Below are 17,145 nucleotides of genomic sequence, written 5' to 3' on the forward strand. Positions count from 1 at the left end.
TTTCTTACAATAACCAGCATTCTGGAAAACTTTTCATCACCTCCCATTAGGCTGACATATACAAAACATAGTGTACAGTGCTTCCTAGAACCTTACTATGGGACTCCTTGACTACCCAAACCCACGTTTTGTTAAGGGTTTTCAAAAACAAAAAAAGGATCATGCCTAGAGCATCTATTTTCTGGTTCCTATCAAAAGAAACCCTATTATGGCAATTGACTTTCTGGAAAAAAGATGTTTTATGTATCCAATCCAGATTTCCCACTGTAGCAGGCTGTGACAGACCACTCATACCTGCATTCATTCTCTGTGAATACAGTATCATTCCACGGTATCTCATCTTTCTGCACGTTGGTTCCTGTGTGCTTGTTATCATGCAATCTGCATTTTTCTTTGTAGAGATTCTATTTAGTCTGTATATTATGAAAACTGCATAATAACTCAATTATCCACTTAAATGAAAGGCGCAATGATGTGGATACTCCCAAAACAGCATACCACCAAAAGTCATTTAGTTCAGGTTTTAGAGCACATGGAACATATCCTACCCTCTCCTCACAGATTTGTCATCTAGGTAGCTCTATTTATTCCCCACTGAATATGAGGTCAGAGTAACCACATTAGGCTACACAATCTGTCACAGAAATAATTCTTCAGAAGAGGAAGAATTGTTAAGAAGTAAACATACATCACGTTCACCTGATTCTCACAATCACTTCTCTTGCCTAGTTGCTTCCAGCCTTTCTAATCCCTCACCTTTCTTTTCAGAGGTCCCAGCCGGGATGTCTTGGCATCTTGTGCTTTGTAGGTCACCCAGAGACCACTGGCTATATGTTGGACAAAGCAGACAGAGTCTCCGTACTTGATTTCTGGGACTCCCATGCCCTCTATATCTCGCTTGTGACTGGAATCCAGTTTCTCCTTGATTTCCTATTTCACAGAAAATGAAACAAAGGTAGGCATGTCTGATTAAATAGAAATGCAATGTATAAAGCAAGTCACCTGTGCAGAATTTGTAAGCAAGGGAATCGATTACCAGGATAATCATCATGTGCCTGTCCAAGCCAGGACTGCAGAAAGGCTTGCTTCCTTTATCTGCTGCTAATTGTAAAATCAATGGATTTCAAGTATTGGCTACTTTAGTGATTATTTAATCACTCTTTGGTTCTGGTTTTACATAATTCTCCATTATATTTTCTACTTTCTTCATCCCAACTTAGATACCTTAATAACTAACCCTTTACTGGCCAAATAACTTATTTTCAGCAAATTGTATCTTCCATGATTTTAATGCTTATGTTATATAAATGCCCTGACTCAGAGCTTTAAATATATCTGTTAAAATCATTTAAGTATGGAGACAGAACCAAGATGGCAGAGTAGAAAGATGTGCTCTCACTCCCTCTTGCGAGAACACCAGAATCACAACTAGCTGCTGGACAATCATCGACAGGAAGACACTGGAACTCACCAAAAAAATATCCCACATCCAAAGACAAAGGAGAAGCCACAATGAGACGGTAGGAGGGATGCAATCACAGTAAAATCAAATCCCATAACTGCTGGGTGGGTGATCACAGACTGGAGAACACTTATACCACAGAAGTCTACCCACTGGAGTGAAGGTTGTGAGATCCACATCAAGATTCCCAACCTGGGGTCTGGCAACGGGAGGAGGAATTCCTAGAGAAGCAGACTCTCAAGTCTAGTGGGAATTGATTGCAGGACTTTGAACAGACAAGGGGAAACAGAGACCCCACCCTTGGAGGGCACACACAAAGTAGTGTGTGCATTAGGACCCAGGGGAAGGAGCAGTAACCCCAGGGGAGACTGAACCAGACCTACCTGCTAGCGTTGGAGTGTCTCCTGCAGAGGCAGGGGGTGGCTGTGTGGCTGTGGCTCACCGTGAGGACAAGGACACTGGCAGCAGAAGTTCTGGGAAGTACTCCTTGGTGTGAGCTCCCAGAGTCTGTCATTAGACCCACCAAAGAGCCCAGGTAGGCTCCAGTGTTGGGTTGCCTCAGGCAAAACAACCAACAGCAAGGGAACCCAGCCCCATCCATCAACAGTCAAGCAGATTAAACTTTTACTGAGCTCTGCCAACCAGAGCAACAGTCAGCTCTACCTACCACCAATCCCACCCATCAGGAAACTTACACAAACCTCTTAGATAGTCTCATCCACCAGAGAGCAGACAGCAGAAGCAGGAAGAACTACAATCCTGCAGCCTGTGGAACAAAAACCACATTCATAGAAAGAAGGACAAGATCAAAAGGCAGAAGGCTATGTACCAGGTGAAGGAACAAGATAAAACCCCACAAAAACAACTAAATGAAGTGGAGATAGGCAACCTTCCAGAAAAAGAATTCAGAATAATGATAGTGAAGATGATCCAGGACCTCAGAAAAAGAATTGAGGCAAAGATCAAGAAGATGCAAGAAATGTCTGACAAAGACCTAGAAGAATTAAAGAACAAACAAACAGAGATGAAACAATAACTGAAATGAAAAACTACACTAGAAGGAATCAATAGCAGAAAAACTGAGGCAGAAGAACAGATAAGTGACCTGGAAGACAGAATGGTGGAATTCACTGCTGCAGAACAGAATAAAGCAAAATGAATGAAAAGAAATGAAGACAGCCTAAGAGACCTCTGGGACAACATTAAATGCAACAACATTCACATTATAGGGGTGCCAAAAGGAGAAGAGAGAGAGAAAGTACCCAAGAAAATATTTGAAGAGATTATAGTTGAAAACTTCCCTAACATGGGAAAGGAAATAGCCACCCAAGTCCAGGAAGTGCAGCAAGTCCCATACAGGATAAACCCAAGGAGAAACAAGCCAAGACACAAAGTAATCAAATTGGCAAAAATTAAAGACAAAGAAAAATTATTGAAAGCAGAAAGGGAAAAATGACAAATAACATAAAAGGGAACTTCCATAAGGTTAACAGCTGATTTCTCAGCAGAAACTCTACAAGCCAGAAGGGAGTGGCATGATATACTTAAAGTGATAAAATGGAAGAACCTATAACCGAGATTACTCTACCCGGCAAGGATCTCATTCAGATTCAATGGAGAAGTCAAAAGCTTTACAGACAAGCAAAAGCTAAGAGAATTTAGCACCACCAAACGAGCTCTACAACAAATGCTAAAAGAACTTCGCTAAGTGAGAAACACAAGACAAGAAAAGGATCCACAAAAACAAACCCAAAACAATTAAGAAAATGGTCACAGGAACATACATATCGATAATTACCTTAAACATGAACGGATTAAATGCTCCAACCAAAAGACACAGGCTGGCTGAATGGATACAAAACAAGACCAATATATATGCTGTCTACAAGAGACCCACTTCAGACCTAGGGACACATACAGACTGAAAGTGAGGGGATGGAAACAGATATTCCATGCAAATGGAAATCAAAAGAAAGCTGGTGTAGCTATACTCTTATCAGATAAAATAGACTTAAAAATAAACAATGTTACAAGAGACCAGGAAGGACACTACATAATGATCAAGGGATCAATCCAAGAAGAAGATATAACAATTATAAATATATATGCACCCAACATAGGAGCACCTCAATACATAAGGCAACTGCTAACAGCTATAAAAGAGGAAATCAACAGTAACACAATAATAGTGGGGGACGTTAACACCTCACTTACACCAATGGACAGATCATCCAAACAGAAAATTAATAAGGAAACACAAGCGTTAAATGACACAATAGACCAGATAGATTTGATTGATATTTATAGGACATTCCATACACTTTCTTCTCAAGTGCACATGGAACATTCTCCAGGATAAATCACATCTTGGGTCACAAATCAAGCCTCAGTTAATTTAAGAAAACTGAAATCATATCAAGCATCTTTTCTGACCACAATGCTATGAGATTAGAAATGAATTACAGGGAAAAAACATAAAAAACACAAACACATGGAGGCTAAACAATACATTACTAAACAACGAAGAGATCACTGAAGAAAGCAAAGAGGAAATCAAAAAATACCTAGAGACAAATGACAATGAAAACACGACGATCCAAAACCAATGGGATGCAGCAAAAGCAGTCCTAAGAGGGAAGTTTATAGCTATACAAGCCTACCTCAAGAAACAAGAAAAATCTCAAGTAAACAATCTAACGTTACACCTAAAGGAACTAGATAAAGAAGAACAAACAAAACCCAAAGTTAGCAGAAGGAAAGAAATCATAAAGATCAGAGCAGAAACAAATGAAATAGAAACAAAGAAAACAACAGCGAAGATCAATAAAACTAAAATCTGGTAGCTTTTAGCCAGACTCATCAAGAAAAAGAGGGAGAGCACTCAAATCAATAAAATTAGAAATGAAAAAGGAGAAGTTACAACAGACACTGCAGAAATACAAAGCATAAGAGACTACTACAAGCAACTCTGGGCCAATAAAATGGACAACCTGGAAGAAATGGACAAATTCTTAGGAAGTTATAACCTTCCAAGACTGAACCAGGAAGAAAAAGAAAATATGAACAGACCAATCACAAGTAATGAAATTGAAACTGTGATTAAAAACCTTCCAAAAGTCCAGGACCAGAAGGCTTCACAGGTGAACTCCACCAAACATTTAGAGAAGAGCTAACACCCAATCTTCTCAAACTCTTCCAAAAAATTGCAGAGGAAGGAACACTCCCAAACTCATTCTATGGGGCCAACATCACACTGAAACCAAAACTAGACAAAGATACTACAAAAAAAGAAAATTCCAGACCAATATCACTGATGAATATAGATGCAAAATTCCTCAAAAAAATACTAGCAAACAGAATCTAACAACACATTAAAAGGATCATACACCACGATCAAGTGTGATTTATCCCAGGGATGCAAGGATTCTTCAGTATATTCAAATCAATCAATGTGATACACCATATTAACAAATTGAAGAACAAAAACCATACAATCGGGCTTCCCTGGTGGTGCAGTGGTTGAGAGTTTGCCTGCCAATGCAGGGGACATGGGTTCGTGCCCCAGTCTGGGAAGATCCCACAAGCTGCAGAGCGGCTAGGCCCATGACCCACAGCTGCTAAGCCTGCGCGTCTGGAGCCTGTGTTCTGCAACGGGAGAGGCCACAACAGTGAGAGGCCCGTGTATGGCAAAAAAAAAAAAAAAAAAAAAAAACCATAAAAAAAAAAACCATACGATCATCTCAATAGATGCAGAAAAAGCTTTTGACAAAATTCAATACCCATTTATGATAAAAACTCTGCAGAAAGTGGGCATACAGGGAACCTACCTCAACATAGTAAAGGCCATATATGACAAAACCAGAGCAAACATTATTTTCAATGATGAAAACCTGAAAGCATTTCCTCTAAGATCAGGAATGAGACAAGGATGTCCACTCTCACCACTATTATTCAACATAGTTCTGAAAGTCCTAGCCACAGCTAGAAAAAGAAATAAAAGGAATACAAATTGGAAAAGAAGCAGCAAAACTATCATTGTTTGCAGATGACATGATACTATACATAGAGAATCCTAAAAATGCCACCAGAAAAGTACTAGAGCTAATCAATGAATTTGGTAAAGTTGCATGATACAAAATTAACGCAAAGAAATCTCTTGCATTCCTATAAACTAACGATGAAAAATCTGAAAGAGAAATTATGGAAACACTCCCATTTACCACTGCAACAAAAAGAATAAAATACCTAGGAATAAACCTACCAAAGGAGACAAAAGACCTGTATGCAGAAAAGTATGAGACACTGATGTGAGAAATTAAATATGATACCAACAGATGGAGAGATATACCATGTTCTTTGATTGGAAGAATCAATATTGTGAAAATGACTATACTATCCAAAACAATCTACAGACTCAATGTAATCCATATCAAATTACCAATGTCATTTTTTACAGAACTAGAACAAATCATCTTAAAATTTGTATGGAGACACAAAAGACCCTGAGTAGCCAAAGCAATCTTGAGGGGAAAAAAATGGAACTGGAGGAATTAGACTCCCTGACTTCAGATTATACTACAAAGCTACAGTAATCAAGACAATATGGTACTGGCACAAAAACAGAAACATAGATCAATGGAACAAGATAGAGAGCCCAGAGATAAACCCACACACCTATGGTCCACTAATCTATGAGAAAGGAAGCAAAGATATACAATGGAGAAAAGACAGTCTCTTCAATAAGTGGTGCTGGGAAAACTGGACAGGTACATATAAAAGAATGAAATTAGAACACTCCCTAACACCATCCACAAAAGTAAAGTCAAAATGGATCAGAGACGTAAATATAAGACCGGACACTATAAAACTCTTAGAGGAAAATATAGGGAGAACACTCTCTGACATAAATCACAGCAAGATGTTTTTTGATCCACCTCCTAGAGTAATAGAAATAAAAACAAAAATAAACAAATGGCATTTTGAAGTGAAACTTCAAAGCTTTTGCACAGCAAAGGAAACCATAAACAAGATGAAAAGACAACCCTTGGAATGGGAGACCATATTTTCAAACGAATCAACAGACAAAGTATTAATCTCCAAAATATATAAATAACTCATGCAGCTCAATATTAAAGAAACAAATAACCCAATACAAAAATGGGCAGAAGACCTAAATAGACATTTCTCCAAAGACGACATACAGATGGCCAAGAAGCACATGAAAAGCTGCTCAACATCACTATTAGAGAAATGCAAATCAAAACTACAATGAGGTATCATCTCACACCAGTTAGAACGGGCATCATCAGAAAATCTACAAACAACAAATGCTGGAGAGGGTGTGGAGAAAAGGGAACCCTCTTGCACTGTTGGTGGGAATGTAAATTGATACAGCCACTATGGAGAACAGTATGGAGGTTCCTTAAAAAACTAAAAGTAGAGTTACCATATGATCCAGCAATCCCACTACTGGGCATATACCCAGAGAAAACCATAATTCAAAAAGACACATGCACCCTAATGGTCATTGCAGTACAATTCACAATAGCCAAGTCATGGAAGCAACCTAAATGCCCATTGACAGATGAATGGATAAAGAAGTTGTGGTACATATATGCAATGGAATATTACTCAGCCATAAAAAGGAACGAAATTGAGTCATTTGTTGAGACATGGATGGACCTAGAGACTGTCATACAGAGTGAAGTAAGGCAGAAAGAGAAAAACAAATATCGTATATTAACGCATGTATGTGGAACCTAGAAAAATGTACAGTTGAACCCGTCTGCAGGGCAGAAGTTGAGACACAGATGTAGAGAACAAACGTATGGACACCAAGGGGGGAAAGCCGTGGTGGGGTGGGGATGGTGGTGTGCTGAATTGGGCAATTGGGATTGACATGTATACACTGATGTGTATAAAATTGATGACTAATAAGAACCTGCAGTATAAAAAAACAAACAAACAAACAAAACTAATACTAAACTTTCTTTGGGTTATTTGTATGGAAATATGTTAATATAAATGTTTCAGACATTACATGAAATTTCTAAAAATCTTATATGTTCTGGTATAATGTTATAAGTCATAATTATAGTTATTACTTTAAAATGTATATCTCAGAAATAACTAAAAAAAATCATATAAGTATCTTTCACAGAAATCAGCAGAGGAAACAGACTCTTGGAGCAGGTCTGGAGCTAGTCCCATGCAGTAATTGTTGTATTAGTTTTTTATGGCCTCCTCAGTTGTGTGTTACAGTCAATGGATTTCATTCTTCAATTGCCACTGTTTCACAAAACTTACCATCTAGTATGGAAAAAGGAGTTGCTTGTGCACCAGGTGTCCACTTGGTGATAACCTGAGGTGCCTGTCACAGAGTGACTCAGGAAGTGGACTGGTAACTCTGTCCCCTCCTCAGCAATCAGGGCCTCTGTATGGTTCTACCTTATTTCCATTTCTTCTCTACATCTTGTGTTAAATTGCTCATTTGTAAAAGCCATTAGCTAGGTGGCATTTTGCATTTTTATAGAATAAAAATGTAGCACACTGTTCCCTCAGTTGTGCCAACTTTACTCTCATTCTTAATGATGGAACAACAGGAGCACATGCACTAAGCTCTTCCCATGTGTAAGGCAGTGCTCTAAGTTCTTTACATACACTAACTCTTCATAACGGCCTCTGATGTAGCTACAAATATTATCCCAGTTTTACAGAGGAGAAAATGAAGGTACAGAGAAACAAGTAATTTGTCCAATGTCATTTAAGAAGTAGTGAAAGAGCCAAGATTTAAACCAGGAAGTCCAACTCCAGAGACTGTGCTCTTCCCATGGCCCCAAACTCCTACTCACCCTTTAATACCCTGCTCAGCTGCCACCTTCTCTGTGAAGGCAGAGTTAGTCCCTCCTGATGTATTTCCCCAGCACAGTCTCATCCCTCTATTGAGTACTTAGCACATCACAATGTAAACGTGCTTGTTTAAATGATACTTTCCTTTTGCTAGGTTATAAGAGAATGAAGGGCATGGGCCAGGTGACAATTAATTTTGGATTCCTAATACAGAGAATTATCAATTACTTAACAAACATATATTGAAGGAACAAATATATATAGCTGAGTAATTTTTTTCCTTCAAATATATATATATATTTCCTTTCAGCTCCTATTTCTTTCCTTCAAATCTTCATAAAAGCAAAATTATTTTGCACACATTTAAGGATCATTTTGAGCAATGTTAATATATTGCAAGAACATTCTTATTTTAAATGTATGTTGAAACACTGGCTGGATTGCTAAATATGACTTATTTCTCAAAATGAACATTTCCAAAGGAACATACTTCTGATTTTATAACTAAAGTCAGTGGGAAAATAGAATTTGATATTTTAGGATTCTTAATAGGCAAGTGGTCAAAAATGCATTTATTCTATAAAACAATGGATATTTGATTTTCATTTCAAAAATATCCGGAGTTCTATAGACACTCAAGCCAGTAGATGGATTTAAAATACACAAAGTTTTCATCTCTAGCCTGCTCTCTAACCATAGGCAATGCAGCAAAATAAAAATATTACAGACTACAGCTGTTAAATATGAATAATTACACTGATTACCAAGAGCTCATATTCCCCAATGATCAGTGACTATGGTCATTTCACTTCTTTTATCACTTTTCATTGATTTAAATATGACTTTGCCAAAATAAAATAAATACTAGGATTTGTTTTTTTAGAGTCTCTGAAATAAATGGATCATTATTGTTTACAGACGATGGTGTCTTTGCTTTCAAAAAATGGCATCAACTCCCAAAGTTCTATGGCTGGCAATACAGGGGCTGCTTGTAAATCAAAAGAAAGACAGAAGCAATGACAACAAAAACTAAAACAGACAAACCAACACAAAGCCAACTCTACTAAACAATGACGACACAGCTTAAAGAAGTGAGAGCATTCATGCAGCTCAATATTAAAGAAACAAATAACCCAATACAAAAATGGGCAGAAGACCTAAATAGACATTTCTCCAAAGAGAATGTACAGATGGCCAAGAAGCACATGAAAAGCTGCTCAACATCACTAATTATTAGAGAAATGCAAATCAAAACTACAATGAGGTATCATCTCACACCAGTTAGAATGGGCATCATCAGAAAATCTACAAACAACAAATGCTGGAGAGGGTGTGGAGAAAAGGGAACCCTCTTGCACTGTTGGTGGGAATGTAAATTGATACAGCCACTATGGAGAACAGTATGGAGGTTCTTTAAAAAACTAAAAGTAGAGTTACCATATGATCCAGCAATCCCACTACTGGGCATATACCCAGAGAAAACCATAATTCAAAAAGACACATGCTCTCTAATGGTCATTGCAGCACTATTTACAGTAGCCAAGTCATGGAAGCAACCTAAATGCCCATTGACAGACGAATGGATAAAGAAGTTGTGGTACATATATGCAATGGAATATTACTCAGCCATAAAAAGGAACGAAATTGAGTCATTTGTTGAGACATGGATGGACCTAGAGAATGTCATACAGAGTGAAGTAAGGCAGAAAGAGAAAAACAAATATCGTATATTAACGCATGTATGTGGAACCTAGAAAAATGTACAGATGAACCGGTCTGCAGGGCAGAAGTTGAGACACAGATGTAGAGAACAAACGTATGGACACCAAGCGGGGAAAGCCGTGGTGGGGTGGGGATAGTGGTGTGCTAAATTGGGCGATTGGGATTGACATGTATACACTGATGTGTATAAAACTGATGACTAATAAGAACCTGCATTATAAACAAACAAACAAACAACTAATACTAAACTTTCTTTGGGTTATTTGTATGGAAATATGTTAATATAAATGTTTCAGACATTACATGAAATTTCTAAAAATCTTAAAAAAAAAAAAAAAAAAAAAGAAGAAGAAGTGAGAGCATCCTGAGATAGAGAAGCTGGATTTGGCTGACCATTGGTGGGTGAGCTTGTTCTGACTTAAGCCATGAACTAATGCTCCCCCCTCTGTCTTCACTTGGACATGGCCCCAGATGTATTTACTCTACTGCTAGAAATGGAACCTTCTTATACGACAGGGCTATTTCAGTAACTCCCTTCCAATAACTCCCCAATTCCCACAGAACACAATTCTCACTTCTAAAGTTCTTGTATATCACATGCTTTAACCAAACTGGACTACGTTTCTGTGCCATATCAAGTGTTCCCTCCCTCAGGGCCTCTACTGACTTTACACTTCCTGCTTGGAATGCCCCTACTTCATCTCTGTATCTTTTCATCTTATCCATCAAGGCTTTTGCAGATCCACCTGTGCATTTTCTATGATCTCATGGCACCTCCCTTCCCCTCTCTCAAGGCTCTTTACCATCTTCTGCAATATGAATACTTTGCTGGTACACTTCCTGTCCCCTGTCTCCAAGGGCTAGACTGAGATGTGTTTGTCTTTACATTTCGCACAATGCTCTGCCTAGGTTGCAAATAATTTGTTTTTGTTTTATTGGTCTGTGGGCATCAATTTACCTGTTTATCTGCATCAACCTCCCCTATGTTAGATCATGAGTGGATTCCAAGAAGGAACAGGGTACTTGGCCTAATAATGTGTTGAAGGGTAATAATCATTACCCCTTGTCTCCACTGAGAGTTTATAAGGAAATGGTTGTGACCACATCATAATTGTCACATAAATATGTATTTAGTTTAGATGATAAGCTGCTACTCTCCAGATTGACTTAAAATTTCTAGAAGGACTAGTATCCGTTTAGTGCCTACTTTGAGTGAAGTATTTTGCCAAGTGCTTTACAATGACAACACCAACATGTGAATTTACCAAAGACCTACACAGTGATGTGTATTAGACATGACACTTTAAAAACATTTAATCTAAACCTTTCAATGGCCCTGCTGTTTTTATTTCTCCTACTTTATAGATGATAAAACTGAGGCTTGCAGAGTTGGAGTAATTTGCTCAAAGCCCTGTAGCTAGTAAGCAATGGAAGAGAATCCAAAGACAAGTGTAATTCCAAAGCCCATTTGTCATTTGAACATAATTTCTTGAATGGTAACTATCAGTACAGTTAAGTATTGATTGTATTAATGTTTATGTGTTTGAATGCTGTTATAAAGAAGAAGTGGAAAATATATGTTAACATTTTGGGATAAAAAAATGGCTCTGGGTTCTAAAGTATAAACTTCAGGAGTCATACATACAAACCACTAATGACAATAAGGTGATATGGTTTACATTCAAGGTGCAACTGGAATTTGGAAGAGAGAACAATTCATTCTGCCTGGGGAGTTCAGGATGATTTTATACCAATGGCCACTTTATGTGAGCTTGGCTAGGAGAAAGAGGCGAGACGGGGAATACAGAAGGGGTCGACATTCTAGTAAGATGGGTATAGTGTGGCAAGGGGGTGGTGAAGTCCAGAAAGGGACCTGAACAACAAGGACTCTGACTTTATCCTATAGGTGCATGTTTCTCAAACTTACACTGTTCACAGACTTTCTGTGGGAAAAGAGGACTTTGGACAGTACTGTACCTTCTTCCAGGAGTCAAAGGGAACATAAGGATAGTATAAAATGGACTCTTATGAGAATAGCAAAAAGAAACAAAACAACCTATTCAACTCTGTTTAATGTAGCATTTTACTTAAAAAAATTTTTTTTCATAGAATTATTGTTTGGAACACCTCTTGGAAAAAGCTAGCATAGGTAATGGGAATCCACTGAGAATTTTAAGTGAGGGATAACACAAGGGTTGCATCTTAGAACAATTGTTCCAGCAGCAATGTGAATGACTGATTGAAAAGAAACAAAGGCATAGAGATGGATGAGTTTTAGCTATGGTATTAGAAATCTAGCATGATACCCGGCACAGAGTAGGTCCTAATTCGTGTTTATTATTAGAGTGAAATTTGCTGCATTTGACATATTGAAGACACCTACATTCACAGAGGACAAAAAAGTACCTTTCCAACAGACAGGAAAAAATCAAAAAAGATTCAGAGGAAAAGGAGATATGGGAAGATGGCCCCCATTCATGGATGCTGGGGTCAGCCATCAACAAAGTGCTGCTGAGACCATTCCTTCCAAAAAGTCTCAGGAGAAACCTTGAGAAATCACCTTCAGGTTCACTTCTCCACCAATATAGTCCCCTTCTGAATTTCTGATCTCGAATGGGAGGTCTTAGAATGGCCTTAAAATAATTGCATGCTGCGGGATACTGCAAGGAGCCTGGCTGGCCCCAGGGCTGGCTGTAGAGCCTCTGCTGGGTGGGAAGCCAATGACAGATCCTCTGCCCTTTCCAGCACGCTAGGGGAGCAGGCCTGTCTGGCTTGTTAGGGGAAGGTGCATTTCATGAGCAGGAGTCACTGTGCTGGGCTCTTTCCTCCATCTTTCTCATCAATCTCTCCCTATACGATCACCTTCAGGTAGGCAGCACTCCTACCATTTTATGGATAAGGAAACACTCTCTTAGGTCATCTTCCTGGTCTCACTTAATCCTCCTAACAATCCTTCAGGACATACTTCTTCACTCTTGTGTTTTATAAAAAGAGACAGGAAGACTGAACAGCATATGGCAGAGCCAGGATTCAAACCCAGGTCTCCTCCACCTCAAAGCCCAGGGCGCTCCTTGACTGCCTCTCTATCTGGTCCACTTTGAACAATCAAGTCTTGGGAAATTGTCGAGTTAAATTTTAAAAATGCTTTGTAGATTCCATCTAAAATGAAACTGCAGGAGGTGGTGTTGTCTTGGGATGATTGAATCTCAAGGTCCATGTTTTCTTCTTTCCCTTCCCTCCTTTCCTCCATACCCTCTCTTTCCCCAACTGAGAACTTGGTGAGGAAATGGACAGAGCAAGCAAGGGGACAGGCACAAACAGCATTACTTCAGTGCTCGTGATTCCACAGAGGGATGCTGTGAGCCCCGCTGCCCTCTTGTTTCGGGCGGGGCCGCTGAGGTTAAAAAACTCAAGAGGATCCGGTCTACAGGGATGCTTTCCACTCATAGCAGAGACAGCAGTGGGTGGTTTTTAAAGGGGAAGTCACGTTTGGCCAAGAACACAGATCTTAACCTATAGTAGGTATTTGATAAATGTTGACTGAATTGAACTGAATGCTTTTATTATACACTGAGGAAAAATTTCCTCCAACTGAGAACAGTGATAGCTCTCTGCCTTCATGTAACAAAGGAGGCAAAATTTGAGACTATCTCAATCATTCAAAACTTATGGTAGAGTCATTAAAAGTAGCCATAAAATAAATGGCTTCATATAATAAAGCTTGCTTTAACATTACTAATTCACCCTTCCCTGAAAGGAACTGAGTGTTATAAACTGACGTGGAGACATGACATCTAAATAGACAGTCTTGCTGTGCCAGAGTAAATATTAAACCGCATAACCCGACAATCCTTGGGGAACGGCCTTGCAATGTCAAGACCATGGGAAAATGATGTGAAATCAAGTTCACAGAAATTTAACTTCGATGTTCAAATTAATGAATCTCTCTCCTTAAGTGTTTATAGGGGTTGTGTTATGATCGAAAATGATTACACAATGATGAGAAAATCTGTGAAGAGGATGGAGGTTAAAATGGAATGGATTTCACTCTGTATTAGCCTATGACTACATTTACGTATCCCTTCAGCAAGCAATGTTCAAACTTACTACATGCTACACACTGTGTGGGGTGCAGAGGTACAGAAAAGGCTGGGGGCATGTGTGCTCCTTGTCATCCAGGAGCTCCCTGTCGAGTGAGTGGTGACTGTAACGGAATCGTGAACAGGGCCCTGCCGGAGGGAAGTGGAAGGGCCTTCTTCCTGTGAGGGGCACTTGACATTTGTCTGAAGGATGAGGAGGGGTTCGCTGATGACGGTACATGGAGAATTAAAAGGGTACAGGTTTAGCAATGAGAAAAGATAACATGTTCAAAGACGATACGTATTTCATGTGCTAGAGCTCAAGGCAAGCGTGAGCTGGTGGCCAGAGATACCATGGACGGGCAGGCAGCGGTCGGCCCTTAAAGCATCTTTTATGACAGACTTCAAATGAGCTGCAACTAGATTAAGAATTGTGTTCAAGGTTCCACAGAGGGTAGATGGGAGTCAAGGCCAGATCTAGGTGACTTGGAAGCCATGTTCTATCTTACACGCTACCCTTTCCAGATTAAGGGAATAGGTGCGATGCTGTGATTCAGAGCCCTCAATACCTCCCAGGCCTCCAGTTTGATTTGGATCCCCTGCTAAAGGAGAGGAATGCAAGCTCTCTGACAGAGATCCCATTCTGCTCATTCACTTAGTTTGCTCAGAGACCACAGTTTGTTTCCATCTGAGCCAGGGCAGGTCAATGACTGCAGCCGATGCTCAGACTTGACCCCCAACCCAGTAAGGCTCAGGTCATGCCCCTGTCCTGTCGTGCGGGTACAAGATTCACAGGGGCACCTGCCATCTTCCTTGTAAGGACAGTTTGCTGAGGATATGAACACCTGCGTCTGTCCTAGGGCCCCGGGTCATGCAGTCATAGCTGTCACGGGCTCATGCAGCCTGACAGGAAACGTGGGGCGGGAAGCCCATCACTGCTGGTGACTCAGAGCCCAGCATCCTCCCAGAACACAGGAGCCTAAATAGCGCTCCCTCCGGGAATCTCTTCCCCTGTTCTCCAGATTCTCCAGCATACAGACAAGATCAGATGAATAGCCCCACTCAACCCCATTCACTGAGGCACAAAGGACACACTATCTCCCCCTCTCAACCTTCCCACGGAGTCCCCCCAAACCCTGTGCCACCACCCAGATCCTGACACGCTATTTCAGACCCCTGTCTGCCATCTGCTCCATCACCTAACACCTGATACAGGTGAGAGCTGGCAAGATAACTCAGAGCCTTCCCACTGTTGAAAAACAGAGCCACAAATCTCTCTGCTGGGGAACACCATTCCCCAGTGAGGGGAAGCACAGTGGAGAGTGTATTTAAGGAAGAGAGCCTGCACCAAGTAAGGTAAAAGTACATTTACTAAGGAGGAGTCTGGAGGCCCAGAGAAATCAAGGCATCTCTAGAGTTCTTCCCCAGGAGCTCTTTGGATCGTGGATGGCAGAGCTACATGTTCCCACATGTTCTTCCTCCCTGTGCAGCTTCACAGTTAAGATGCCCAATGCCCTGTCCACACAATGTCCCAAGGAAGCTCCAATCTCCTGGGGGACGCAGCCTTCTCTTCGCCTGACACGGAGACTAGGTCACTTTAATTTCAGGTCCTTTCAAGTTAAAATGAGGGTAGCTGGACTGAACACTGCTGCACTGAGAGTTATTTAAACCTCCAACATTGTGACGCCAATGAAATGCAACCACGTTGCCAAGTGCACAGGAAAATGTGACTCACGGGTGACTCTTCATCCACTTCTGCTATGCTGGCAGCCCCCTGGTACCATGATGCCTTTCAGCCATCAGCTGATGGCCTCCCTGTGCATAGAAATGGGGGGACTTGCAGAGATAAGGAATGAGCTTTTGGAGGGTAAAATGTGCTCACAAGCTGGAAGTGGTGCCAAGTAGAAGGAATGTTATGAGGACTCTCCATGGTACTCTGAGCTTTTTTGGCTTCCCGCAGAGGCCAGAGCATAGGGCTGAGCCATGTTCCACGACGCTAAGCCAAGAAAGGAATGGAATGGAAGAGTCCCCTTGGAACAGGATCCTGCCAGCTGCCTGGAAGGCCACCTGATTCTTCTGCTGTCACAAGAGAAGGCTCTTTCTGCAGTGGTAAAGACCTCAGTGTCAGGGTTTGTCCCAGGGCTGAGGAAACTGGGGTAGAATGCTCAGATAAGGGACAAGCCAAACTGGCATCTTAGAAAGGTATTCACATGGTCACCAGCTATGATGAGTCACTTCTTATTTTCCACCCCTCCCAACCCTCCCACACCTGCTCTCCCCCGACACTTCATGTCCAAGTTGTCTCGTAGGGAAGAATGGGATCTGCTCATCTCTGCTCTTAGGACTTTTCTGTTGCTTTGTTTCACTGCTCCTTTTAGACCGTTGCAATGTCCTAACACACTTCCTGGAGGCCAGAATGTTTTACTCCATGGTCATAAACTTGAATTTAAAATCCTTCTTGTGTTGAGAATCTTAAAAAAAACAAAAGTGAGGGTAACATGAAGGAGATGAGCTCCGAAAACCAGAATGAAGTCAAGGAGCTAACATGCCATTGGAAGAGAAGCAGACAGAAGGAGATGATTGCAGGGAATTTATGGCAGGAAGCCCTCATTTCTTAAGGTTTGAACCAAGGGTGTAGGAAAAGCCTAACTCTGATACAGGGCAACTAGAGGAGAAAAATCTCTGTGCCAGAGATTCTCTGCCTAAAAATACTTCAGGACCACAAAAGGAGGGAAGAAAAGGAGTTGTGACTCCCTGCTTCAAGGAAGACAGTGCTGGAAGACTGGCCTGATTCATTATGAAGCAGAGAAGTCTCGCAGGAATGCAGCTGTCAGCTTGACACCGAGTCCTACCTGAATGGACTCATCAATAACCCTTTACTGAAACTGTGTTGAGAATACAAATCAAGATCTATTTCCATAAAAGAGCAAAGAAGAATGAAGCTAGAGATGAAGCTCCCAACGGAGATGCTGAGCTGTCCTCTTAGGAGGTTCAGGCTCCCTGATAACTATGTGTATGTTGCACAGAGCCCTT

The 17,145-nt window shown here is 40.6% G+C and overlaps 1 protein-coding gene across 9 annotated transcripts in view; it reads right to left on the minus strand.

Moving 5' to 3' along the window:
* Positions 1-17,145, minus strand: part of RYR3 (ryanodine receptor 3) — a 550,085-nt gene that overhangs the window by 263,744 nt on the left and 269,196 nt on the right. For all 9 annotated transcript variants that reach the window (XM_067028902.1, XM_067028901.1, XM_059058605.2 and 6 more), the window contains one exon: positions 757-930. In XM_067028902.1, the coding sequence (XP_066885003.1) occupies positions 757-930 (174 nt within the window). The remainder of the gene's footprint in view (positions 1-756; positions 931-17,145) is intronic.

This window comes from Kogia breviceps, chromosome 3 (genome assembly GCF_026419965.1).
Source record: "Kogia breviceps isolate mKogBre1 chromosome 3, mKogBre1 haplotype 1, whole genome shotgun sequence".
NCBI lineage: Eukaryota > Metazoa > Chordata > Mammalia > Artiodactyla > Physeteridae > Kogia > Kogia breviceps.